Raw genomic sequence first — 27,119 nt, forward strand, 5'->3', positions numbered from 1 at the left:
GGCGTGGCAAAATAGTCCTGACAATAAATATTTGGCTTAGAAGTTCATATATTTTGAGGAAGGGCCATTAATCTCCAACCGTTTGCAATACCCTTGTGATACAAGTTGTCCAGGCTGGGATGGAAAGTGAGCCCACATCATGGTGCAGAGTAGAAGCAGATGAAGTGTTCCTGGAGCCCTGAGGATGAAGGGTTCACTTCCAACCTGCGTGTGAAGGAGGGCTTCCTGGAAAGTAATGCAGTTGGGCTGCCCTTGAAGGATGAGTAGGGTAGGATGAAGGCAGAGAGGAGCATGGGTGGTATTGCTGGGAGGGGCCGGGGAGGGGAGGAGGGGAAAGTACCAGAGCAGGAGGATGCAGTGTCTGGTTGCCATGCAGGTAGCACTTCACAGATGGTTTGTGACACCACCGTTCCTGAAGAATGGAGTTTGCAGGAAGGATGTTTTCGAGCAAGGAAGGGAAGGGAAGGGCAGGGAGTATAGATGTTGCATTTATTCTTGTCTTTAAAAAAATTTTTTTTCTTGATGGAAGGATAGAGGGGAATTTTATCTTGGGTTAAGACTTTAACAAAACTCCATTGATTTGTTAACTTACATTTTTTGAGATAATTCTGTGAGCTAAACTAATCTTTAACACCTAGTACATATGACTCCTGTTTAGATGGGATTATCGTTGTGTTTTGAGTTAAGGCACAGTAATGATAGTATTTGTTCTTTTTTCTTTAGGTGTATTTATTTATTTATTTTTTTTTTTTGAGAGAGAGAACATGCATACCAGCAGGGGAGGGGCAGAGAGAGAGAGGGAGAGAGAGAATCCCAAGCAGGCTTCTCACTGTCAGCGCAGAGCTTGACTTCGGGCTCAATCTCATGAACTGTGAGATCGTGACCTGAGCCGAAACCAAGAGTTGGACGCTCAGCCCACTGAGCCATCCAGGTGCTCTAGTAATGACAGTATTTGTAAATGTGTGACTTTTTCAGGGGGACATACACTCTGAAGGTTCATGAGGGGCATGGGTCTAAGTGCTTTCTGAAGTTAAAAGGTTGTGGATTCGCATTTTACTGCCACATTCTGCTGATAGATCATTTATAGAAAGTTCCAGTTTCTGACGAAGAACAGAGTGCTGACATGAGTTTTCACTTAGGTGTGCAGAAAGAATTGGTTAGCTTCGTGCACAAAATAGGCTGAAATCCAGCCTTAATTAGTCAGACTTTTGCATAATTCATCGCAGTCACTTTGGAAGTCCAGCTGAATATGCTCTTGATTTTGATCACAATGGGTTCATTTTAAAGGACCGATTGTCTTTTATTAGTTCCGTGCTACACAGGTATTTATGTCTTCCAAGTAAAGCCATGACAATGCATCTAGTATCCTTTTAAAGAAATGGATTGTTACACAGGGATCCATAAAGAAGTGCATCAATCCATAAACATGTTTTTCTTATTTAATATCATTGCTACCAATCTAATCAGCTTTAAAGACAGGAAGGTAAGCTAAGTTTGTTTCTGTCTCTTTGAATCCATAGGCTGTCCATCTGGCCCAGGCAAGCTTCCAGATTGAAGCCTTTGGCTCCAAATTCATTCTTGACCTCACACTGAACAAGTAAGTGTTTGGTTATAATCCTGTTAAGAAGCAAGTGCAATAAAACTTTACTTCATGATAATGGTTTAGTCAAAATAGTGTCTGTTGTTGAAGCAATTGATATTTTTTAGCTGACTATGTCATATTGCACTTAAAGAAAAATATAAAAGTCTGAGGCGAAGTCTGTCTTTTTTTCTTTTCCTGAAAGAGAAGGCATTTAACGTTTAACTTGTTAAATATCTCCAGTAGAGTACTTACATATTATGATTTTAAATGGAATAAGTCTTTGAAGTAATGCTAGTTAATCAGTGTTAACTATGGTCATTACTATATATAGGAAACATGATGAATTACTGACTCAAGTATAATTAGACTTCAGTCTAGAAATTTCTTCCATTTTACTTTTCATTATGCAATTCACATGACTTCTGTATGAAGAACAAAGAAAATCATGACTTGCGATACCTATTTTGAGAAGGTTCTTCCTTTGTAATTTTCTCTAATACAGGTTTTTAGAGATTGGTCCTGATGAAAATCCACCCAGTTTTTCTGAGCATGTGTTTATGTTGATGTTTAAATGCCGTTTCCCAAGTTGGAACCAATTGTACAGATATCTTTGTACAAAGCATGAGCAAGCACTATTTACTGAAGCAGGCCTCTTCAGCCTCTAATTGAGCTAGCAGTGAGCCTTTCTTGGGTGAAGGAGATTTCCTGTATGGTTCTCTTCAGCTGAGGGAGCCAGGAGCTCCAGTGAGTATTTTAAATTCTCCTCAGTATTTTGACCAGAACTGAATCTTTGCCAGAAAGATACCACATAAGGCCATCAGACACTATAATGTAGGCAGCCGCAGTCAATATCTGAGAAATTGCAAAGGAATATATAGAACAACTATTAAATTTCTTATATGCCAAATTCTGTGAGCTCGGCAGAAAAAACAAAAACAAAAACGCAGAGTCAGCTTGGGTGCTCCTTACTCAAGTTTTGTTGCAGCTTTAAGTCAGAATGAATCAGCAGAACTCAGTTTCTGGTGGTAAAGCTGTTGCGGGTTTTCTTCTTTGAGTCTGCTCAGCATTGGTTGAGTGCCTTTTCACCCCGCTGTGTCAGCACTGTACCTGCCTAGGAGATTTGTCTTGCCAAATCTTAGACTGTGTTGAGTCGCGAAGCATGGCTAATTTTAGTTTGTTTAAGGTCCTCTGTTCTTTAACTCTTACTGCAATGGAGACTGTCATTCCAAACTGAAGGGTGGTCATAGCAACTGACATTGCCATGTATTTTGAACATTAAAACGTCACGGCCACGACTGAGCCTCCCAATCGAATGACTGAAGAAGTCTCCAGTGGACTTAGAGGTCTGAAAACACACGAGAAAATCATTTACCAGTAATATTTAACATGCAGAGGAACCAAGTTGAGCACCTACTGTGAGTGGCCCTTGCCTTGAGGAGCTTCTTGTTTAGTCCAGAAATGTTGATAGGTAAATAGACAATTTTAGAAGACTGTGAAATTTGCTGTGCTAGAGATAAACGTGGAGTTCTGTGGTAGCACCAAAAAGGCAGCTCTTCAGGCGGGAACAGTGTGGAAAGGCATCCTGGAAATGGTGACAGTTGAGCTGAATCTTCTAAGACAGGTGCTAGTGAGGAGGAGAGTTGTTGGGGAGAGGGATAGGAGAGGAAGAGGAAATGGAGAATTGTGTCTAGACAATTCTTAGTGTGTGCTAAGGAGCCAGGCACATGCAGCTGTGGGGCATGTTAAGGAAGCATGAGACTTTTATTGAACTTCATGGTAAATTACAAGGTTGAGGCAGAGGGAGATGAGTCAGAATAGGTAGGCCCAGGGACAGCTCAACTCATGCAAGATCTCGTCTGTCATGCTTAAGAGCTTGGCCGTTATCCTCTAGAGTCTGAAAAATAAAGTAAGGGAGTAAACTGAAGTTCTGTTCTTAAGTGCCCAGAGGCATGGAGAGGGAATGCTCTCAAGAAATCTTCAGTTGATAAAAATCATCAGGATTGCTTTGATATGGATGACAAGGCAGAAAGAAGAGTTAAAGTTAATAGGTGCCTTGATCAGATAGCTAGGTGGAAGGTATCCAGCTGAAATGGGCAGCACAGGGAACAACTCTTTAAATGGTGAAAAAGATATGAAATCAGAATAGACAGAATTGATTTGAAAGGTTTGGGACATACATGGGGCCATGCCTAGGAGGTAGGTGGAAATAACAATCTGAAGCTCAGGGAAGAGATGGGGGCTGGAGATAGTAGAGAGTTATTTCCCTATAATGTTAATGACAAGCATGGTTGTGAATGAGATTGCCCAGGGAAGGTAGGTAGAATGAGAACATAAGCTGGAAAGACAGTTAAGAGTTGAGGAGAGGAAGAGGAATCCACGAAGGGACAGAGAGTGAGTGTTCAGAGAAATGGGGGGAGAATCGGGACAATGATTAAATTGAGAGTTTCAGAACAGGAAGATGTGATTTATAGCCTTACATGAAAAGGATCTAATGAGATAAGGAGCCAAGATTACCCTCTGTATTTATCCATTAAGTATTCACTGGTCTGAAGACAGTAGTTTCAGTGAAGCTTTGGGGGCAGAAGCTAGGTTACGACTGGCTGGAAAGGACTGAGAGGAGGTGATGTGGGGACAGCAAGGGCCCACCGAGGAGGTCTGGGTGAGAGGAAAAGAGAACGAGAGCAGTGGCTAGACCAAGACACTGGGATCAAGGGACGGGCTGGTAGGGGTAACACAGCAAGTTGATAGGCTGAGCAATGGAGCTGGAAAGAGGGAGAGGTAAAGATACAGAAGAGACAGGAGATAATTTATGGAGCCAGATCTGAGTGAGGACAAAAGGGAGTGAGACCAGTAGCACAAGGGCAGCGTGTAGTTGTGAACCAGGAGGGACAGTTCATTCCCAACTTATGGGCGTGTGCAGGTAGAGATTGGTTTGCAGGTGAAGGGGTGACATTCAGAAAACGCCTCTCTGGAGAGTTCCTTCTTGGGGACAGCATTATCTGCTGTAGGAATTGGGATAGAGAGGAGGGGTGGGTTGGGCTTGAGGAAAATGACAAAAATTTAGGCTCATCGCTGGGAGGAATGGGTGAGGAGGTTTACCAAGGTCATGTTAAAGAACGTGTGAGCGACTGTCATTAGATATCAATCATGTGTTACGTGTCAATCTTTGAGTCGTTCTTCCCGATGGTGTTCTGTTTTGTTTTTCTTAACCTGGGATGCTGCATCATTGCAACATGTGAGGGTAGGAGGGGAGGCAGATTGTAGCATGGATCAGGGTTCAGATTTTCTGGTGGTAGCACAGGTGAGGAAGAGTGGACGCACAGCTCTTTGAATGCTGGTCAATAACTTGGGTAGTTAAGTACCAGGATCCAGCCTGGCCAAGGAGGGAAATGATGTCAGGAGGAGGCTTCGGGACTGGACTGGGAATAACTGGAGGTCTCTTTATGTAGGGAAAAGTAAATCAGTGGGAGGGAGGCCATGAGAGCTGTACTCGTGCAGTATCTCCCCCGTGCAGAGTCTTGAGCCTTCTGATGCAGCTTTGAGTATGCGCTACGGGTATGACGTAGAGACGCGAGGGAATTGTGTCAGGGTATGACGTGTGCAGGCCAAGGTGGGTCGCTAATTTAAATGACTTTCAATGGCTGGGATTAACTAAAAAGTCTGATTCATGTTAAAATAAATGAAAGAGAATTTTTTGATCAGTCATGGAGGAATCAGAAGAACTTTTGAGGAAAGAGGGATCTCCATTTCCACCACGGAGTGGTCATCACCACACTACTTACAACAATTTAAGTTGTCGGAGAATGGAAAAGGGAAAAGGTACGTGGCAAGTTCATGGGCTCGGTGAAGGAATAAAAGCATAAAGATATCAACATAAACTAATCAAAGTGGTGGCCGCAGAATCTAAGTGGTGAATGAGCTCATCGGGCCTGGACTGCCAGCTTGTGAAGACTACCCCAATGTGGGTTCCTGAGAGGAGAGTGTTTTTGAGTCTGTGCTTTTATAGATTGAAAAAGCGAGGCCTTGGCTTACTGAGGCATCTCGTGGCAGAGACGTGTGTTTTATTGGTTTGTTCAGCAAGTGTCGAGCAAGCATCTGTTGTCTGCCTGGGACTCCTGTGGGTGCTGAAGCTGCTGAGAATAGGATGGGGCAGGGTCCCTGCTTCCGGCCATGGAGTTTTGTTCACTAAATAAAGCTAGATCACACGTGATCACGGGGACTGCAGGTAGGGGTGGCCAACCTGATTTGGATGTCACGGAAGCCAGAAGGTCTGTCGGAGGAGGAACAGTGAGCTGAAACCTGATCGCCAAAGATGAGCCACCACCGAAGCTGGAAGGCTGAGGGCAGTGGGGGCAGTAAGTGCAGTGGGGGTAGACTGAGGAGATGAGGTCAGAGAGGAAGCCATGAAGCCAAATCGTGAAGGGCCGTCATCTGTGGAGATGTGTTTGATGGGAAGCTATCGGAGGGCAGCAGGCATGGATGTCACACTACTGGAGTTACATTTCATTTAGCCAAGAATCCTAGTTGTGGCCTCAGAGGACTTTTGGTCATTTTCCTTTTTAGGATACTTCCTTTTTCAATTTTGTTTTGTTTTTCTTCTAGAATAACTTTTTCCAAGTTCAGAATGTTTAAAAAGGTTTACCAGATTGAATGCTTAACGTGTGTTGATCCTTAGAAGTCCTGGAGTCCAGTGATTGTCTCCTCCATACGTGTGATTGGAATCATGCCAAAGTCCATATTACCTATCAATTAGATTTGCTGGTATGTTCAATAATTGTTTATAGGGAGTAAGAGTGACCAGAGCTGCCTAATGGTTGAGATCACAGTTCTGGAATCATATAGACAAGGGTTTGAATCTGGGGACTATCATTTACTAGCCATGTGACCTTGGGCAATTTTGTTTTTTGTTTTGTTTTTTGTTTTTTTAATGTTTATTTATTTGTTTTGAGAGACAGAAAGAGAGAGAGAACAGGGGAAGGGCAGAGAGAGAGAGGGAAACAGAAAATCCCAAGCAGGCTTCACATTGTCAGCATAGAGCCTGATGCAGGGTTCGAACTCACAAACCATGAGATCATGATTTGAGCAGAAACCAAGAGTCAGATGCTTAACCAACTGAGCCACCCAGGGGCTCCACTTTTTTTTTCACAGCAGTTTTTTTGAAGGTTTATTTATTTTGAGAGAGAGAGAGAGAGAGAAAGAGAGAGCACATGTAAGTGGGGGAGGGGCAAAGAGAGAGGGAGAGGGAATCCTAGCTAGACTCTGCACTCTCAGTGCAGAGCCTGACGTGGAGCTGAGACTCATGAACCACGAGATCATGACCTGAGCTGAAGTCAGATGCTTAATGAATGAGCCACCCGGTACCCCAAGTTTCTTTGTTTTAATAACAGTTTGAGAAATAACTTACATGCCATAAAATTTTCTTCTTTAAAGTGCACCATTCAGTGGTTTTTGTTATATTCGCAGACATACGCAATTACATCACCATCTAACTGAAGAACATTTTTGTTGTTCTGCAAAGACCCTGCACGTTTCCCATTCCCCTCTTCCCCAAGCCCTTGGCAACCACTCATCTACTTTTTGTCTCTGGATTTGCCTATTCTGGACATTTCATATAAATGGACTTATGCAACTTGTAGCTTTTTGCGATTGGCCTCTTTTGCTTAGCATAATGTTTTTGAGGTTCCTCTATGTTGTATTAAATAATATGCCATCATATGGATATATTCTTAACTTTTTAAGCTTTAGTTTCCTTCTTCAGCTGTAGGTTGTTATAAGGATTAAATGAGATAATAATGTGTGGTATTTATACATGTCTGCTAATTGGAAGGGTGTGTTAATGCTGTGGACTGAAATTTGTCTCTCTAAAATTCCTATGTTGAGGTCTTAACCCCCAATATGACTGTATTTGGAAATAGAGCCTCTAAGGAGATAATGTTAAATGAGGTTGTAGGGTGGATCCTTGATCTGATAGGATTAGTGTTCTTATAAGAAGAGACGCCAGAGAGCCCCCTATCTCTCTTTGTGTTAGGGGATTCAGCAGTGAAGAAAAGATTCATTGATCTCATTAAGCTTCTGATCTAATGAGGACAGGACAGGTCCACTTCAATGTCAGTCAGTATTTTTTTCTGATTTTGTAAATGAAAAGAGGGTAGTGTACTGTATGATCTTCTCCCTGCTGAAAGGGGACTGAAGAAGAAATTAGAGATGGCTGGCCTGTGGTTGATATGCACTCAAAGTGATGAGTATGGTTGGTCAGAACCTGACATCCATTGGGCCATAATCTAGGTACTAATAGGTAGGGTTGCTTTATCTAAAATAATGGAACTGGGCTTTGAGGGCTTCTCACACTAACATCTCTTCCTGGGTGAGGTGGGGAATCCCTTGGTTCTTCTAGATTCTACTCCGCAGTCAGAGCACATATTCAGGTACTTATTATTGTAGCTCTTCTGTGTGAAACTGGGTAGCTGGGCTGAATCAGTTTACCTCTGTGGGCTCCCTGGAAAGCCGCTTTGTCTAAGGTTCCAGCCACATTCTTCAATGGCACCTATTAGGAAAATTGTATGTGGGGGCTAACCTTTGTCCTATATATGGCCCTATCCTTTTGTGTACATATTCTGTTGGCTGGGACATGGAATGGTGATTGGCCCCCCAACAAAGGTTAAGCCTCTGTAACCTCCAACAAACACTGGAGCAGACACTGCTAGACCTGGATCATATCAAGATTGGGCCTTGGGATACGTATGTACATAGTGGTGACATTTGACGTTGGGCCACCAGGAATCTCAGAAAAGGAAAATCAATGTAGCATGCCTAGTTGAGAGAGGTACACAGACCTTCTACGTGGAGGTCATTGCATTGAGTCACAGTGATGTTTCTCTTCACCCAGGAATGGGGTTTGAGGTGCTTACTGATGAGTGCATGCAGGATGGTGGGGGTAGTGCCAGGGCACAGATGATTGAAGCAGTCTTAGTGTCACCACGTGGGAAGGGTTCTACTCCAAGGAGTGGCAAGTGGAGGCACGATGAAAGGGTCAAAGTAATGTGTTCAGTAAGGTAGTTCTGCATTTAGGAAAAGGTCTTTGTTTCTTTGTTGTTGTTTTTGTTTTGTTTTGTTTTGTTTTTGAATCAGGGGTGTTTGATTTCAGATGAATATCTAGAAAATGCTGATTTAAAGAAATATATGCACAGTAATTTGCTCATGAAAAGTAGTTCATGCAATGCTTTTGAAGGAAGGAAGAAAACAGCCACACTGATGTAGTTTCGGTTAGGTTAAATCAAGAGCCTGACTTTTGTGCTAATTATTATGACCAATTTACTCTTCATTTAGTCAACAAACATTTATCGAGTATCTTTTTTGCATAAAGTACTGTGCTGAGGGACCCATGGAATTCAGAGGTCTGCAAAAGAATTCTCCTTCACAGGAACCCACAGTAAAAAAAAAAATGAGATGAAAACATATACAAATAGTCTTAAAATATCATAGGAAGTGATTTGTGAGGGCTAGATGCTGAGGGAAGGTTTTATGTGGAAGGTGGGATTTGGTGTTCATCTTAAAGGATGCTATCTTGGCTTTGGTGGCAGACCCTGAGGTAAGGATTCCAGGAAATACCTTCAGGGTGTAAGGAAGTGAGACGTGGAAGAGAAAGGAAGCCAAAAAAAATGCGATTTCCCACTGGGGCTCATTCCTGCTGAGGAACCTTGGGCGTTGGGTGGATTCTTCTTCAGAATGTCATCCAACTGAGTGATGAGGAAGCTGGGGTTTTGTCCACCAGCTGCCAGTCTGTTGTTGGTCGAGGGCTGGTTCTGGGGGCAATAACTCGTGAATACTTCTGCTGCCTCCTCTTGGAGACAGAAAAATGCCCAGAGGCCAGGAACCCAGGTCTTCCCAATCAGCTTCCTGCCGTGTGTTGACGTGGCTGCTAAGGGCCCACAGGTGGGACAGGGCAGAGTCTGCGACACACGCTTTTCACTTGGGAAGATGTGGGAGGGAGAAAATCTCATTGCACGCAGGAAGGTGGCGGAGTAAAGGTGTGGGAGTAGGAAAGCACCAGATTCCTGTTGGGAGGGAGTGAGGACTGGTGAACCCATCACTCAACGAAGCTGGAAGTGTCAAGGAGCAGATGGAAGGCGATCTCCTTGTTTGGACTCATTGGATTCTAAGTGGGAAATTTAGTCTCTTTCGGCTCTGCAGATTTGGAGATACGAGCTTCAATTTGGTTTGTAACAAGGAACGTGGGGAGCAGAGACAGGCCTCCTCCTGTGCCATTTGGCTTTTGCGAGTGAGTAGGACCAGGAGTTAGGAGCTGTGGCTGGAGAAGAGGGTACAGCAGACGGCCTGTACTCTAGCCCGAGACGAACTGTTGCGGTCTTCCATCTTGGCTTGCAAATTTGCAGCACTTCTGAACCGAGATCGGCTGGGCCAAGTGTGCCAGTGCTGGCCCCCCACTCCTGTCCTACTTTCTGCTCATCAGTCTGCTAACTCATAGGCTAAATGCTCTATTTCCTAATTTTCGAGGTCTGCAGAAGGAAGCCTTTCTACTACAGTAGCCATGATGGTGACAGTCCAAATGCTAAGCCCTTTACCCATTTTCTCCTATTCAAATTCCTTTAGAACCCTGTGAGGAAGATGTGATTATTCCCATTTTCCAGCTGAGCAACTTGAGGCCTGGTAAGATTCAATCACATGCTGGGATTAAGCATGGGCCCTTAGTCTTGAGTCTTCTTCTGTGTCTGCTTTGATCACAACACTGGACTATCAAATTACAAGCAAGCTGGGCATAATTCTGACGATTGCTCATCTGTTCACATAAAGTGGGGAAAAAAGAATTGAACTATTTTAGTCAGTTTTTAACAATATAAAGAAAACACACAATTCTCCAATAGGATTTAAAATAATCCTGTTTGTTGAGCAGGCCATCTGTTGTGGGCTGAACTGTCTTCCTCCAAAATTCCTGTGTTGAAGTCCTAACCCCCAGTGCCTCAGAATGTGACCAGATTTGGAGAAAAGGACTTTAAAGAAGTAATTAAGTTGAAATGAAGTCTTTAAGGTAGGCCCTAACGCAATATGACCAATGTCCTTATAAGAAGAAGAAATTTGGACACAGACCTATGTGTGCACAGAGGAAATACCATGTGACGACAGTGAGAAGGTGGCCGCCTGCAAGCCAAGCAGAGAGACCTCAGAAGAAGCCAGTTCTGCCCACACCTTGATCTTGGGCTTCTAACCTTCAGGACCAGGAGGAAATAAGTTCCTGTTGTTTAAGCCACCAGGTGTGGTACTTTGTTATGATAGCCCTAGCAAATTAATATACATCCTAATGCATTTATTGCTTACTTATGGTAGTGAGACATTCAGCACTAAATGTTGCTGTTTGTTGAACGGGAAATCTCTCATAGCTAATAATCCTATAATTTCCAAGTGCTGTTTTGAGAGATTATGGTCTCTTTTGCATTTATAGAAAAGGAAAGGTTAAATTATTTTGGTAGCTTTGAAAGAATTTCTGTGATGGTAAGGAAGCTTGAGAGGCAGAGATTCCCCAAAGTTGTCATAAGTATTGATTGCCACTATGTCATGTGCAATATGATGTAGGTGAATATTGATTTTCATATGTCCTAGAGGCCCTAGAGTATACTAAAGTTTCCAGTGCTGTGGGGAATGAGGTGCTGTGGGGTATTCTCCCCCCCACCCCCCCCCTTTTTTAAAAATAAGGCTTATTTATTTATTTTGAGAGAGAACGAGAAAGTGTGAGAGAGAATCCCAAGCATGCTCAGCACTGTCAGTGAGGAGCCCAGTGCGGGCCTCGAACTCATGAACTGTGAGATCATGACCCTAGTTGAAATCAAGAGTCAGATGCTTACCTGACTGAGCCACCCAGGTGCATCCTGCCTTTAAGGCATCCTTTCCTGTCTGGCTCTAAACATTTTGATTCTATAGTGCTGGGTGGCTCCTCTTTTTGCTGTATTTTCTCTGATTAGGTGAGGACCTATCAAATCTCCCTTAGGCATTTCTCGTTGGAGAGTCAACCCTATATTGGATGCTTTGGATGTTATAACTATCATTTGCTTTTGATGACCCATCTTTATGCTGGTAGATCAGGTCCAGAAACTCTTGAAAAATGTATAATAATATAAGTATTGCCTACATATTAATAGGTTCTAGTTCTCTTTTTTAGGGTGTGTATCTGACCTACTTTCAAAATGGTTTGACAGTGACTTCCACAGTCAAACATAATAATAGCAGAAACATTAAAAATAAAATCCCAATGAAACCACTGGCATTTATGTACTGATTCTTTATTTCCATAGGTAGACATGATTTAGTATAACTCTTGGGTAGTGAAGGACAATGGATGTTTGCCCTCTAACTGTAGTAATTATGAGACTTCCTTACCCCATGCCCTCTTGCCTGTCGACAGTAATTGTTATGGGTGATGGGACCCAGGGAAGTTAAACACCAGACTGAGAAAATCAGAAGGGCCATAGAAGCTAGGTTTAGGCTCTAAGTTCCAAGATTGTCCGGAAAGGAGAAATCTGTGGCTATAGTCTCTAGAACCACAGAGAAAAAAAAAAGTCATCTAAGAATTTCTAACAAAATCAAAGGGCTCTAATTGTCCATGGAATCACAATGCACTGCTTACTTAATCTAGGAAATAGAAGATATCTAGTGAATTAAGAGACCATGTCTTAACTAATGGATTAAAAAAGACCCTTTGCAGGTATCCACCCTAATGCAATGTGGGGAAATAAAACTTGAACTTGGTTCATTCTTCAGACCACTTCTTTGTCTTTTTAATTTTTTTAATTTTTTTTTAAAGTAGGCTCTATACCTAATGTAGGGCTTGAACTCCTGAGATCAGGAGTTGCACGTTCCACCACCAAGAGCAAGACAGGCACCCCCATTTCTTGGTCTTTTGAAGACAGATAAATTTATAAAAATTGCAGCAGAAGTTAATCTTGACAAAAAGTTGGAAAGCATTGAGGATTAGATGATACCAAGCATCTGTGATGAGTTAATTATGGTAGTTATTGAATTTAGATCTTACTTTTCTGACAGGTGAGAAAAGCCACATACTGGCATATGTAATTACTATTATCTGATAAAAGAAGTCTGTCTGTCTGGAGATATAAACATTTTCCTGTCAAAGAGGAATTTATCCCTTTGGCTCTGATACTGGCAGGACATTAGGTAGCATAATGGTTAAAGTCTGCAACCATGGTTTTGTGAATGATCAGAAACGTTACACTCAGATGGATATTTTGTTTTGACACTCTGTGTCAGCCAAGTGCATGAAGTTCTTTCCAGCCTCAGTGGATTGATCAGTAGATTTCCATGGATTGAAACCTTTTCTGAACATTCCAAGCACTTCTTATTTCAGAAGTGTTTATTTAGTACCTGTTAAGTGCCAGACACTGTTAAAGCCACCAGAGAGAAATCCTTCCCTCATGAAGCCAATGGGACAATGGAGGAGAAAGAAATCTACAGCCATTTAAATGACAGTTTGGGATGTACCATGGCGGGAGAAATAAAGGATGCTTTTATCACACATAGGAGGGGTGGGAGGAGATAGGGAACTAAATGTTTAAGCTCAGATGTAAAACTTCAGAGTTGGCCAGACAAAGGTTTGAGGGTTAGAGCGTGAGAGCCTGAAGAAGGTAAGTAAGAGAGGTGAAGTATGGAGTGAAAGAAAAGGCAGGCTTGGAGAAATTAACAAAATCACACAGCCACTAAGCGACAGAGCCAGGATCAGAACTCAGGATTGCCCACTGTCACAGCCTTTGAGAGCTGAGACACTTTTCAGTGATGAAGGAATCCCACTGAAGTTATGTGTGGAAAGTTCTATAAGGATGAACAGAGGATGAATAAATTTTGCATCACTTGTCTTTTACATCTTGCTTTGCTTCCAATACTACTCTGCCTTGTATAAATCTAATGCTAAGCAATAATTCTATTAAAATTTTCTCTTACTATTGTAGAGATTTATATAAAGTAACCGCTTGACATCAGATAAAAGGGCTCATTAAGATTCTTGGCTATCATCTGCCGCCAGTAAGAATTGTGTTATTTCTACAACCATTGTTTTTGATGATTTGTAGACTGGCATCATCATTTACAGTTGTTTTCCCTAATCTTTTAAAATTAATTGTAATATTAGAATCCCCAATATTAGAATGCTATTGTTTATTATGATTTGTTTATAAAAGTGATCTCTTTAAACAATCCGTTCTAATTCATCTTCCATGATGATATACACCTGCTTTATCATTTGGTTATGTGTTGAAACAAACCAGTCTATATAGGCTTTTCCATAAGACCATTTCTGCAAAAAGTTTCAAGTCCTTATTTCAATTAAGATAATTTTAAAATGAAAACTATATTTATCTTTCTTGTAGGAATATTTTTCAAATAAGAGGCAGAAAATCTCTAACACATTGTAGAGTGCACGTGCCATTTCTACTTCCTTTATTTTTTGCCCAAATGACTTCACACATGCAATAAATCAGACTAAACTATGTGACAAGAAAGATTTCACAGCATAAGGACAAGACTATGTCTCTTTTTTTTTTTTTTTTTTTTTTTTTTCAACGTTTTATTTATTTTTGGGACAGAGAGAGACAGAGCATGAATGGGGGAGGTGCAGAGAGAGAGGGAGACACAGAATCGGAAACAGGCTCCAGGCTCCGAGCCATCAGCCCAGAGCCCGATGCGGGGCTCGAACTCACGGACCGCGAGATCGTGACCTGGCTGAAGTCGGACGCTTAACCGACTGCGCCACCCAGGCGCCCCAAGACTATGTCTCTTATAAATCCCTAGAATTTCTTAGAGACTTAATTGTGTCTGAGCCTCTTCCTCATTACTGTTAGTATTTATGCATTAAGCACAGCCTGACCTGGTACTTGACCCTAAGGAGATGCTTTGCTCTTTAAAGCTATTCGGATGATGGTAAAGGGTTTCTTTATGTGACTTCTAGCACTTGGCCGTCCTCGCTCTGTCTCTCTGTACGACGCTAGTTTAGGGGGACACAAAGCAGAATAAGATGCAGCTTCTTTAAGGAGCTCATAATTTAGGTGAGATTAGGGAAAGCTGCACAGAGGAAGAGGTGCTTAAGCTGAATTTTGAGGAAGGAATAATTCAGGGATCAGTAGATAATACTTTTGGATGGGGGCGGGTGGGGCAGGAACTCTTTTGAGCACTCATTCTTACTGGTGAGTCAATGTTTTTGATAGGGAATGTTCTTCACTGGATACATATGAGTGATGGGCTGTTAATACAGGGTAGTTATTTTGAATCTTTTCCTTGCTAGTATCTGTATCTGATACAGCGTTGTAGCCAGCGGTAGTTTTCTGAGGTGTAAAAATGAAGTACTGATATTTTACCGAGGTTAAAAATACATATGTGCCCTTTTCTCTTTGGGAAGTTAACTCTGTTCCTATGCGATCGTTAATGTGCTCATGACTGAATGTAAACATTTAGTGACAGCAGTGCTTTGAGAAGTAAATAATATATCTGTCTTTTCATCCAACTTTGTGTCCTTTCGACTTGGAGAACTGTAAAAAAAATGAACCAACTGCGCGACATTATCAGATATTCTTTTTTATGAAAGCAGTTTGAGGCAGGGTTTTCAGGTCTGTGGATTAAGGGAGGCAAACGTTCCTGCACTCGGCATCATCACCAAAATGCCCATAGTGCATTTCCCTTGTTCTGACTTGATAGCTCTCCTCAAGATACGCTGTTCAGAAGTGCTCTTTATGATTAAAAACTGCATAACTTGTTTTAAAAAAATTGTGTGTGTGTGTGTGTGTTTTCTATGCAGGAAATTCTATTTTCTTCCTGTAGGTCCCAGTGAGGAAGGTTTGCTTAATACCTGGTTATATCAACTGGGAGATACTAATGTCAGTGCAGAGCAGCTCATAATATTGTACCCATTGTCCTAGAGCAAAGCTGTATAGAAAGCCAAAAGAGAACCAGTATTTTTTGGCTCGTCTTTGAGGTCCACTTCCTGGTAAGTAATAATTAAATGACATGGCTCTCAAAGTACAAAACCCCACTAATCCTTAGGTGTTACCTAGCAAGTGTTCAGCACAGGTATGTGGGTGATTAGACATGATGATGGACGATAGTAGCACATTCATGAAAACTGGCCTTTCGTAAGGAAACAAGACCTTTTATGTTATGAAGACTTAGCTCTGCCACAGCGGTGGATGATACAGGCCCTGGAATCAAAATGTTTTTCTCAGTATAATTGAACTAACAGCACTGTAGCAATGCTTTTTCTAGAGTAGCATTGAAGCCCTTCTCTTTTCCTTCCTGATCCAGAGGGTCAGCCTTGTCTTTGCTTTGTCCTTGGCATGAGAGAAGTCCAAGAACATGAGTGTGTGTGTCTTTGAGCTGAATCTGCTGTCATCCACCTCCACCTGGGAGGGGAGCCTTGCGTTTCCATCCATTGACTCTGTCATCTTCCACTTCTCAGTTTGAATGTCTCACTTTGAATGTCGCAGCCTCATGCTTTTATTTATTTGTTTTTTAAATAAGGATGTTTTCTTAATATTTGAAGAAAGCATGGTCCAAATTGTGTTTTGAGAGTTGGATTGAATTACAGAATATTTTCTATTCTGGTGTTCTTCAGGGTCTTCAAATATAATTCAGTTTCTTCAGATGTAAATGTCCTTTTGATTCTTAAATTCCACGCAAGAGTGAAATCATACGGTATTTGTCTTTCTCTCACTGACTTATTTCGCTTAGCATGATACACACTGTACCTATTCACGTTGTTGCAAATGGCAAGATTGCGTTCTTTTTTAGGCTGAGTAATATTCCAGTCACAACTTCTTTATCTATTCATCAGTTGATGGACATAGGGGGAAAAGGAGAGAGAGAGGCAAACCATAAAACAGACTCTTAACTATAGAGAACAAACTGAGGGTTGATGGAGGGAGGTGGGTGGGGGATGGGCTAGATGGGTGGCGGGTATTAAGGAGGATATGTGTTGTGATGAGCACTGGGTGTTATATGTAAGTGATGAATCACTAAATTCTACTCCTGAAACTGATATTACACTATATGTTAAACAACTACAACTTAAATAAAAACTTGAAACAAAAAAATAAATAACAATGTCCTTTTGAAAGGTCTTGTTTCTTGTATTAAAGTAGACAGAGTTGGGTGGGCTTCCTGCCTCTGTTGACTTGGCTGAAGTGTGCTACTTTTCAATCTCCACTTTGAAATCGGAAGGATTTACAAAGGCTCTACTTGTGACTTCTGAATGAAAATGATTACAGGTATATTTGTGTATTTGGTTCCTGTTTCCAAGAACAGCTTACAGCTTCTTTTTGAATTCCCTTTGAATCATGATAGAGCAGGCTTAGATGCATTAAGACTCATTCAGTGTAACCCCCTAGCTGATATTCACATCTCTTCTTACCCTACTGAGTGGTCTTCTAGTGTGTTCCAGAACACCTCCGGGCCTGAGGTGGCTGATTCTTAGTCTGTGGCTGCCTTATGAAGCCCTTTTTTTTCTATCTTTCTGTAATTTTTTACCTCCCAGTTTCAGATTTTGTACTTAAAAGCCTCTCAATCATAAAGACCGAATATTAGTCTACTGCATTCAATTATCAGCAGTTTTCTAGAAATTGGTTTGTGAGATTGCTCTTGTCCCTTCAAAATAGCTAAGACTATGTTCGTAGGTGTTCCCCTAGAATATGAGATAAGAATACAGATCATCTTCCAAGAAGAAAAGATTGGAAAGTTATAAAAAGAATTTTTCTAATACTTGAGAAGTATTATTTTTTAAGCATGTAAGAAGTTATTTATAGTTTCTCCCTGCCAGTGCTCAGTACTATTAAACAGCAGGAGGCTTTTGCAGCCTAAAAAATGGTATTTTCAAATCTGGAAGAACTTTCTACAAGGTGAAAGCAATCTCAGGTTGAACTGCCAGGTTTTTCTGCCTCTATGTGTTTTACAGATGAACTGAATGTAATGCAGTCTATTAAGAGAACATTTAATAACTAACTACCCATTAGTAGATATAAAACCCAATGTATTAGGTATAATTTAGTTTTTTTTTCCCTAAAATCGCATTGAAATATGATAATATATTTTAGTATTCTGGGTAAAATTAAAATGTAGTAATTTAAAAATGTTTTTAGTGTTTTCTTTGGAGATAATATTAGGCTATTTCAGAAATCAAACTGGATGTCCAAATTAATCTCCATCTTATTTGATCATATTGGGAAGAATGATATCAAAACACACTGACTTCCTTTGCCTTATTTTGGAGAGTGATGGTGGTATATAGAAAAATCATCTTTTACCATTGGTATGAAATACCATACTTTTGTGTATTCTTTTATTGTCATTTTTTAAATGTACATTTTTAAATTCCAGTGTAATTAACATATGGTATTATGTTAGTTTCAGGTGTTAAATATAGTAATTCATCAATTCTATACATTACTCAGTGCTCATCATGATAGTGTACTCTTAACAAAGGCAAAATTAAACTATGGGGGACTACATGAAAATAAAAAGCTTTTGCACAGTGAAGGAAACCATCAAAAAAATAAAAAGTCCACTGAATGGGAGAAGTTATTTGTAAATAATATATCCTAGAAGGGGTTAATATCCAAAACATAAAATATATTTATTATATTTATTATTCTTAACACATCTACCACCCAAATCTGATAGAATATTCTTTTTTTTTAAATTTTTTTTAACATTTATTTATTTTTGAGACAGACAGAGACACAGCATGAACGGGGGAGGGGCAGAGAGAGGGGGAGACATAGAATCATAAGCAGGCTCCAGGCTCTGAGCCGTCAGCCCAGAGCCCGACGCGGGGCTCGAACTCGCGGACCACGAGATCGTGACCTGAGCTGAAGTTGGACGCTTAACTGACTGAGCCACCCAGGCGCCCCTAGAATATTCTTTATATATGCACACAGCAGACACTTTGAGTTCAAGTGTGTACACTTTAAATTGGCTAAGTTTTTGGCCATTGTCTTCACTCAAAAATAGGCCACCTTCTGATGAATTTATATAAAAACGTTTCATAAATAGTTATTTTCTCCTGTGTTATCTGTGAGCCAGCAAAAGGATTTCTTCTGTGTTTATGAATTAAGTATTTTTTGAATGCATGTGTTTTTTTTCAATAACGTGCTGTTTATTGAATCTTTACTATGAACATCAAATACTAGTGGTAAAAATCCGTATTTTCCATTGACTTTGAAGAACAGTAGAAAAGAAATCAAGTGCTCAGAAACAGCATGTTTTGGTGATTATGACTGATATGATTTTGATTTGCACATAAACTTCAGGTGCTAAGGGCTGCTGTGCACGAACATTCAGACCACTAATCATCTTTCTCATTCATGGCACATTACATCATTGGCCTGGATATGGCCCAATATTGTTGAAAGTTTTCAATCTTGTCTATCTCCAGGCCCCTTCTTATACTCCCCACCCCGTCCTGAAATGTTTTACATGGTCTTTTATTTGTATGTGTTCTTATAAACATAGATATTATAGTTTTGTGGGCATTTAATTTTATTTTATAAATAGTGTTATACTACAAATCTCTACTCAACACCATGTTTAAAAAAATCTATGCTCGTATGTAACTGTTGGAGAGTATCCATGGAGAGTGTCTGACTCTCTTCCATTTCCCCAGGGCACGAAATCTAGATTTTCCTTTGGCTCTCTACAACCGTAAGCCATATGGTAATGGACCTGTGGATGCATTGCCTGTGTAAGAATTTCTCAGGGGCATATACCCAGGAGCAGGACTGCTGGTGTATACATAATTTAATGTAGTATAGCTGGGTTGCCCTACAGAAAGTCTGTGATAGTCTACTCTTGGTGCTCAGTAGAGTGTTTAAATCCCATTCATTTGTAGGCTGGGCTGAGTGATTTTTTTTTTCCCTCTAGGCATAGTTATTTTTTGTATGTTGGGAAGCTATTGCTTATTTTTATTGGCTAGTGATTTCAGAAATATAATATTAAACCTTATAAGATGAAGTAGCATCTCCTTCAGTAGAAATTGGTTCTCTTGGGATTGTGTTAATTTGGCGAGGCCACCATGAGCCTGAGGTAATGGAATTTTACCCTTCTAGTGCACTGTATTGTCCGATGTTGTCGTGATGTGAACTTGTAAAGTTTGCATGATTACAAGGGAGAAGCATATTCACTTTAAAGCATTGGATTCATATTTATTGAAAGCCAAGGATTATACCGTATGCCAAGAGAGCCCTTGGTAACTGTGGAATAAGAAAAGTTTGTAGGGTGAGAGGTGAGAATACTAAGAGGGACAAAGGAATATGTGGTTCATCAGCACCTAGCACGTTGCTGGACACAAGGCAGAGGTGCAGTCGGTATTTGGGTGATGAGAGAGTAAGTAGTGTGGCGTGGCGGAGAGTGTGCATTAGGTTACAGCTAAATGTTTTGATTTGTATTCTGATTCAGCCACTTGGGGAATAATGGCACCACTCTGAGCCTCCGTTTATTAAGCCAAAAACTGAGATTGACGGGAGAACTAGGCGACGTGCAGAGTGGGAAAAACTGGAATGTAGAACAGACCCTTACGAGGTGTTCAGTTCCTTCCACAAAGTGCACTTCCTACCTCCTGACTCTTCACGACCTCTTGCCAGTGTTCTGTCATAAAGCGATCCTGGTCTTGGCTGGTATAAGGATTTCTAAACAGTCTCTTGTTTTCTGTTTTTCTATTCATGGAAGCACTTAATTGAAAACTGTAGTAAGGTTCTATTTAAAAACAACTCAAAATGATCATGGCTTCCCTACACAATCGTGGATCCCGACACTATGTAAATTTTGACCTATCTTTTCCCATCACCTAAAACCTACAAAAGACTAGTTTTAAAGGTCTGATATTACGAAACGTGGAAGATACAAGGTTGCTGAGGCATGGATTGTTCCACATTAAGCAGGGTTTGAAGATATGCTAAACTTAAAAAAAAAAATGAGTTGTTTTTGAAAGAATCCTTCCAAAGTGGGTTAGATGTTTTTCTGTTTCTTTGGTAGACTATGTATTAGGTGTAATTTCACTTTTTGTTTTAATATGCCCGGTTGCTGTTTGCTTGCTTGACCTGCAGTGTAATAGGCATTGCGGCTGTTTTCGTGCCGTGGGCTGTAATTTTGGCTCCTATTGAACCTGCTGCGTCATTCTAGCTCTTTTAGTTTTTAATATGTTATAGCTAGAATAAGGAATAACAGAAATTATTAGCATTTTAGGTAAATCAGGAGTTAATAGCCTTGAATAAAGTCTCTAGCCAAGCGTAAGAGTTGCTCTGCCTTTAAAATAATGATTTCAAAGACTCAGTGAGCCCTTTCCCTTGTGTCCTGGATGCTGGCTAATTTCCAGGTGGCTAAGAGGATCAGCAATCTGAGGTCTGGAGAATAAGGGGTATTATTTTACTTTATAACAGAGTATCTTTAGAAGCATAGCTATCAGCTTGGCACGTACTCTGTAATTTATAGAGTCATAAAGTTTGCACCAAATTTTACCATTTACAGATGAAGACCCTGAAATTTAGTAATAGTCTCTTTTGCCCAAGGTGACCCTGGTACGTGTGGAGTCCTAGAACCCAGGATTTTCAGCTCATAGCTCTGAACATTTTCCTTTCTCAGTAAGGAATGTGTTGCCTGGAGGGCTCTCACGTATGCAACAATAGATTATGTGCTTGGAATTGTTAAACTGTATACTCTGTAATAAATCTTTTAAGTTATTTAAATAGTAAAGATTAAGTAGAAGGAAGAGTGAGTGTATCAGAAACTGGATGAGGATTCTGGGACTGAGAGTCTAGATTTCGAGGTATGAAATACTGGACTTGATTCCCATGAGGTTTCCTCTCCTGAACTGGTAGAGCCTGGTGGCCGGCAGAGCAAAAAGGGCTGTCAAACCTACCAGCTATTAAGTTTGCAGGTGGGAACACATTTGGAACCTAAGGCTTCTAATAACAGTGGTTTAGATGTGGTTTTCACCTCCAAAACTATCAGCAGAAGGATAACAATTTTAACTCAGACAGACAAGGTTAGCAAAACTTGGGGTTCAAGCAAAATGACAATAATAATGGACATATTGGGAACTTCTAGTGTGGGCCACGTTTCAGAAAACCTTATGTGAATGGACTCATTTACTCTTCACAACAACCCAAGAGATGATGAACCAAGATGATAAAACCAAGGCACAGATTATTAGACCTTGCATGTTGAGATCACATGTCTAGTTAGTGGTAGCCTGGGATTTAATCAACATATTAACTCTAGAGCTGCATGGCTTCTCTGAAGAGGCAGCTCCATCTAGCTGTAAGGAAATCCAGGTTTCCATCCAGTTTTTCCTCTCTGTGAGAGAAAGTTTGGTGTCTCTGGGGTAACTCAGATTCACATTGATTCCTAGGAAGGTCTAGCCTCAGTTCAGTTCTGTGTTGACATTCAGTGGACCATTACATTAAGAAGGGATAGACTTCAACGTTTAAAGTTCTCTCACAAGACTGCATCATTTCTTTCCCCCTGCATTAACACATGCTGCTCAGAGGCCACCAGACCCCTTGGAATGCCTTATCAAGACTCTAGATAAGCCACACATTATTTCTTAACACTGCAGTCTCTGCAGACAAACGGCCATCTTTATGTTCATCGTTATCCTTCGTCATATTTGAGCAAGTTTTGCAGAGGAAAGCGCTTATGGGAAGGAATTAGTTACCACGTGCTGGCTCTGAAAAAGGCAGGCTGATGGTGGGGGGGTGGGGGGTAAAGAGGGAACAGGGTGGAGACTCAAACAGTGACTTCGACTGAAAAAGAAAATGTGGTGGTCTTAAGCCTCTGTTCCCGAGGTTCAGCAAGTGGTTGGTGTTTTTCCCGGGTGGAGGAGAACCCAAGTGTAGGAGTCTTTCTCCAGGACTCCTCCACCTGCTCACAATATAAGCTGTCATGCTCCTCAATATTCCCATGTCCCCACTCTCTGGCCTTCACTCTGTCAGTTACAGTCTGGAACCCATGTTTACATGTCCAGGGAAGCAGGCTCCTTTCACTTGAATTTTACCTTCTAGTGTTGCAGATTCAGTCTTTTTATTTTTATGGATGTTTGCTGTTGGAAGGCTAAGGCCTTCTGTGCTTTCTAATCAGTTGGGAAAAATTTTAATTTCTCTGTTGCTGACCAAACAGTTAATTTCTTAACAGATGTGTAGTTATGACTCAGCTTTGTCCAAGTGGAATGACAAAAACCTTGTTTTCCAGTTAGCCGTACTTGTAGTTTCACACTGAGCAGTAACTGTTTGCCTAAATTAATGATTGGCTAAACCTAGAAAGGTAAATGAAAGCGGGTGAGATGACCGAAATAGTTTTTAAAAATGTCAGAAAGCGTTCAGAGGATCTGAAAAACATTGTGGGATTGTACATTATCTTGCAATAAAAGAAGATTCACATCTATTTAAGGACTTTTGCTTTTCAACATTGACATAGTTAGAAATAAATGCAGGGCTATTTTTTTTTTTTTTTTTTAACAAGAAGAAAGTGTATTTAAAGTTCTGACAGTGGATAAAGTCATGACATTCTAGGTGACAAATTGCAGTCAGATCCTTGCCCGACAGGATTTACTATATGGAGTTTTACCAGGGGCTTCATTTGAAATGTACTTTCTTAGTGAGATTTTGTCTAAATGTCTACTGTTGCGTATTTTCGAGTTATAATTTTATGCTTCTGTTTGGTCTCACTGATAGAAAAATGCAAACATGCTTTTTAGTTTGTAGGTGGCTATAAGCTTTGCATGAGTGTTCTTTTTTCATGGTAGACTTTATTCAAGCCCTTAAATCTATAGGCTGGGAATAGATGGTGATTATAGAGCACAGATCTATAGGGCAGTCATCACTGTGCAGCCTGCTGGGACTTCTTCACGTCCAGGTCTGTTTTCCAATGGAGATAAGGGTAGAAAGGGAATGGGGAAGAAAAAAGAAAAAGATAGCTTTCTTCTTTTTTTTTTTTTTTTCTCATTGCCCACTTCATTTTAAATTCCTTTCCCAATAGTATTTAGAAAAGTAAAGGGCTTAGTAAAGCCCGCTGCTTTTCAGGTATCACTTATTCAAGTAGATGTGAGCATGCATTGAGCACCTAGCAAGCCTCATGTTCTGAACCAGGCCTTTTGTATTTGAGTAGTAAAGATCTTTTCTTATTTCTGAGAAGTCAGCACCAATAAAACACTTGTAACAAAGCACCCCTTAGTAGTTCGATGGATCATTCTCTCAACTTTCCTCTCTGAGACCATTGGCAAAGTTCAGTCGTATTGATTTCCATCCAAAAGCAGAAGTTCGTTAGAGTGGCAGCTTGCCATGGCTAAGTAATGGATATCCCAAGTTACTCCTTCATCTTCAATATGGAAGTTACAGACCGATTGTTACTGAACCGTCATATAAAAAACAGCTAATGGAGGATGGTTAATTTCCTTTTAATTGTCAGAAGTCTATACTTTTGAGGCCTAGAAGAGTAGCTGTTAAAAGCAATTTTCCAAAAAACATTTTATTGTTTTTTGTAAAGATGATATTGCTTATTATAAAATTTAAAGTCAGTACATGAAAGTACAAAGGAAAAATTTAAAAATTACCATTCAGAAGTAGCCATTGTTAATATTTGTCAGTTTAATTCAGAGAGCTTTCTATACATACAGATGGAAGGTTTGGTAGAGAGTTTACAAAAAAGAGATTATTCAGGGCGCCTGGGTGGCTCAGTCAGTTAAGCGTCTATTGATTTAGGCTCAAGTTGTGATCTCACGGTTTGTGAGGTTTGTGAGATGGAGCTATGCTATCAATAGAGCCCACTTGGGATTCTCTCTCCCTCTCTCTTTGCCCCTCCCCTGCTCTTGTGTGCACTCTCTCTCTGTCTCTCTGTCTGTAAAATAAATAAACTTTAAAAACAACGACGACAACAAAACCAAAAAGAGATTATTCTATAATGATATTTTAAACAAATGACTACATTTAAGAAACTTGGATTTAATAAATATTAAATTTAACAGAAGAAAAAGAAGTGAAATTAAAGAAATTGATGAAGGCAGATGAATATTTCTTCATGATGAGATGTTACTTGCTAGACAATGAACATTGTTTGGAGTCATTAAAGAAAAGAATGTGTTTCAGCTAGATTGTATATTTGAATGAAGAACAAATTTACATACTTATACTTCTTCCACTTTCTTACGTGTTAGTTATAATATTCTTTTTACATTGTCAAGGTTTATAACATTTATATTTTGTTCAATAATTACAGTTCCCATAACTTAAGGGGTTCAGTGCCCAACTTGAATCCTTTTACCATGGCTTCTGGAACTATTTTTCCTGAGTTGTTTGTATTTTGTTTGACTGGAATTAATTGAAAAGTTTGTTGTTTAAGATAGATTTTTGGGTGTTATAGTTCATGTAGTTCATGAACGTAAACATGTTTGTTTATTGACATTATACTTGAAGAATAACTTGGCTAGATATAAAAATTTTGAATCATACTTCCCCCAGGACTTAAGGGGATGGCCCCACTGTCTTTGGGCATTGAGAATGCTGTGGACGAGTCAGAGGCAACCTAGTTTTCTCTCTTTAGAGAGATTGCTTCTTCTGGCTTAACATGATTATATGACTTTTCCATATCAGTAGCTTCCCCAAGATTAATAACACTATCCAGTATTAATGGTGCTTTATAAGCTTTTCCAGGAACATGGTTTATTTGTTTGTTTCAGCTGCATATTCAAAGCTTTTTTTTGATTTTAGGGAATTTATGTTCTATTTTTGTCTATTTTATCTCTTCCATGTGTTTTATTCTCTTCAGGAATAATAACAATGTGTATATGTGATCTTCTGTATACCTCATCTCTATATTATTTTATTATTGATTCCTGACTATGTTTTTTCTTTCTCTGTTTTCAGCTTGATTTGAATCTTTATAACATTTATTTTTTTCATTTTTTTCCTCCTGAGCTTTGCCAACTTCCTTTTTATCTTATTCTAATCTTTTATGATGTTCTTTTGAGCTCCTTTCAAAAAAGAGGTCATGTCTATAATTTCTTTGAGGTCAGAGGGAAATATTTATCTGAGCATTTCCTCTGTTTCCTTGTGATGTATATCCTTCATCTCCCCTGGCTTTTTTTTCTTTTCTTCCTTATATCAATGCTCAAGTCCCCTGTTCTTTTCTTTTTGATTATGATGACGCCATGGCTGGGATCAGCTGTTTGCTGAAGCATTGTGTGGGAGAAGAGGGAGTGGCAACAGGGAGGGGGATGGTGAGCCAGGGCCCCACAGCTCCTTTGGGTATGTTTCCTGTTCACTCTTCACAGTCCATGCCTCTCCTTGGGAGAGGCCATCTTACTGGGGGTGTGAGGGGGTCAGTGGAGCTCATTGCAGAGCTCCTGGGAGCTCTGTGTGCTAAACAGAAGTTTGCTCTTCTGCCTTCCTTCACCTCTGAAAAGTCCTTTGACCCATTCAGATTCTGGGGGGATACACGTTGGCTCAGAGTTTTCAGTATTTAGCTTTATAGTTTTTAGTAGCTTGAAATTAAGACCATTTCTCTTTGTAGGGAACGTGGAGTCTTCTTTTGCTTCTCTAATTTTTATTCTTCTTTTGTTATTTATGAGGAGTTGATGATCTGTGTAAGGAATAGGATATGGGAAAGAAAAACAATGATAGGCTTAAGACAGAAAATGAGAGGGAAGGAAACATTTTCAGTTCTTGGAAGTATGATCATTACGCATTTCTCTTAGATATTGTTATAGTGGCAGTACCCTTGGATTTGTAGAATGGATGAGTCGGTAACAATGAGGATCTATTAACTAGGAACCTTCACTGAGTTGACCTTCACTGAGTTGTCCTGTGCTAGTTGAAGATGACTGGGGTTTGGGCTGTTTAGATCATCGCTTCAGTGACACCTGTGGTGAAATTGGGTGATATAATCCAGATAAAAGAGCTAAAGAGAACTGATATCCATGTGCTTGTTATCTGAGGTTATGGGATAAAAAAATTAGAATTACCTTTCATTTTTATTTATTGTTATTTTAATGTTTATTCTTGAGAGAGAGAAGAAGAGAGAGAGAGACAGAGACAGGCCATGGACAGGGGAGGGGCAGAGAGAAAGAGGGAGGCACAGAATCTGAAGCAAGCTCCAGGCTCTGAGACGTCTGAGATGTGGGGCTTGAACCCATGAACTGCAAGATCGTGACCTGAGTCGAAGTTGGACGCTTAACCAATTGAGCCACTCAGGTGCCTCTAATTGTCTTTCATTGTTAAAACAAGCTGTTTAATATTCTTTTAAAAGCAAACTAAAAAAATTGTTTTTTAGTTAAGAATTATAGGATGATCAGGCATAAGTCACAGAAAAAAGGAAAAATCCTCATTATGCTATTACTTTACTCATCCTTTCGGATTTTAGATTGTACTTTAGTGTGCGTATTCAAATTATTAGTCATCTCAAAAATATCCTCTCGTTTTAGATATTATTAGTCATCCAAAAAGGCTAAGTGCCATTAGATGGCCTGAGGATTTTTAAAATTGTGCAT

At 40.2% G+C, this 27,119-nt stretch overlaps 1 protein-coding gene across 5 annotated transcripts in view; it reads left to right on the plus strand.

Moving 5' to 3' along the window:
* Positions 1 to 27,119, plus strand: part of ADAM23 (ADAM metallopeptidase domain 23) — a 189,894-nt gene that overhangs the window by 50,180 nt on the left and 112,595 nt on the right. For all 5 annotated transcript variants that reach the window (XM_045480942.1, XM_045480941.1, XM_045480945.1 and 2 more), the window contains exon 3: positions 1,521 to 1,597. In XM_045480942.1, coding sequence (XP_045336898.1) covers positions 1,521 to 1,597 — 77 coding nt within the window. The remainder of the gene's footprint in view (positions 1 to 1,520; positions 1,598 to 27,119) is intronic.

Source organism: Leopardus geoffroyi, chromosome C1 (assembly GCF_018350155.1).
Source record: "Leopardus geoffroyi isolate Oge1 chromosome C1, O.geoffroyi_Oge1_pat1.0, whole genome shotgun sequence".
NCBI lineage: Eukaryota > Metazoa > Chordata > Mammalia > Carnivora > Felidae > Leopardus > Leopardus geoffroyi.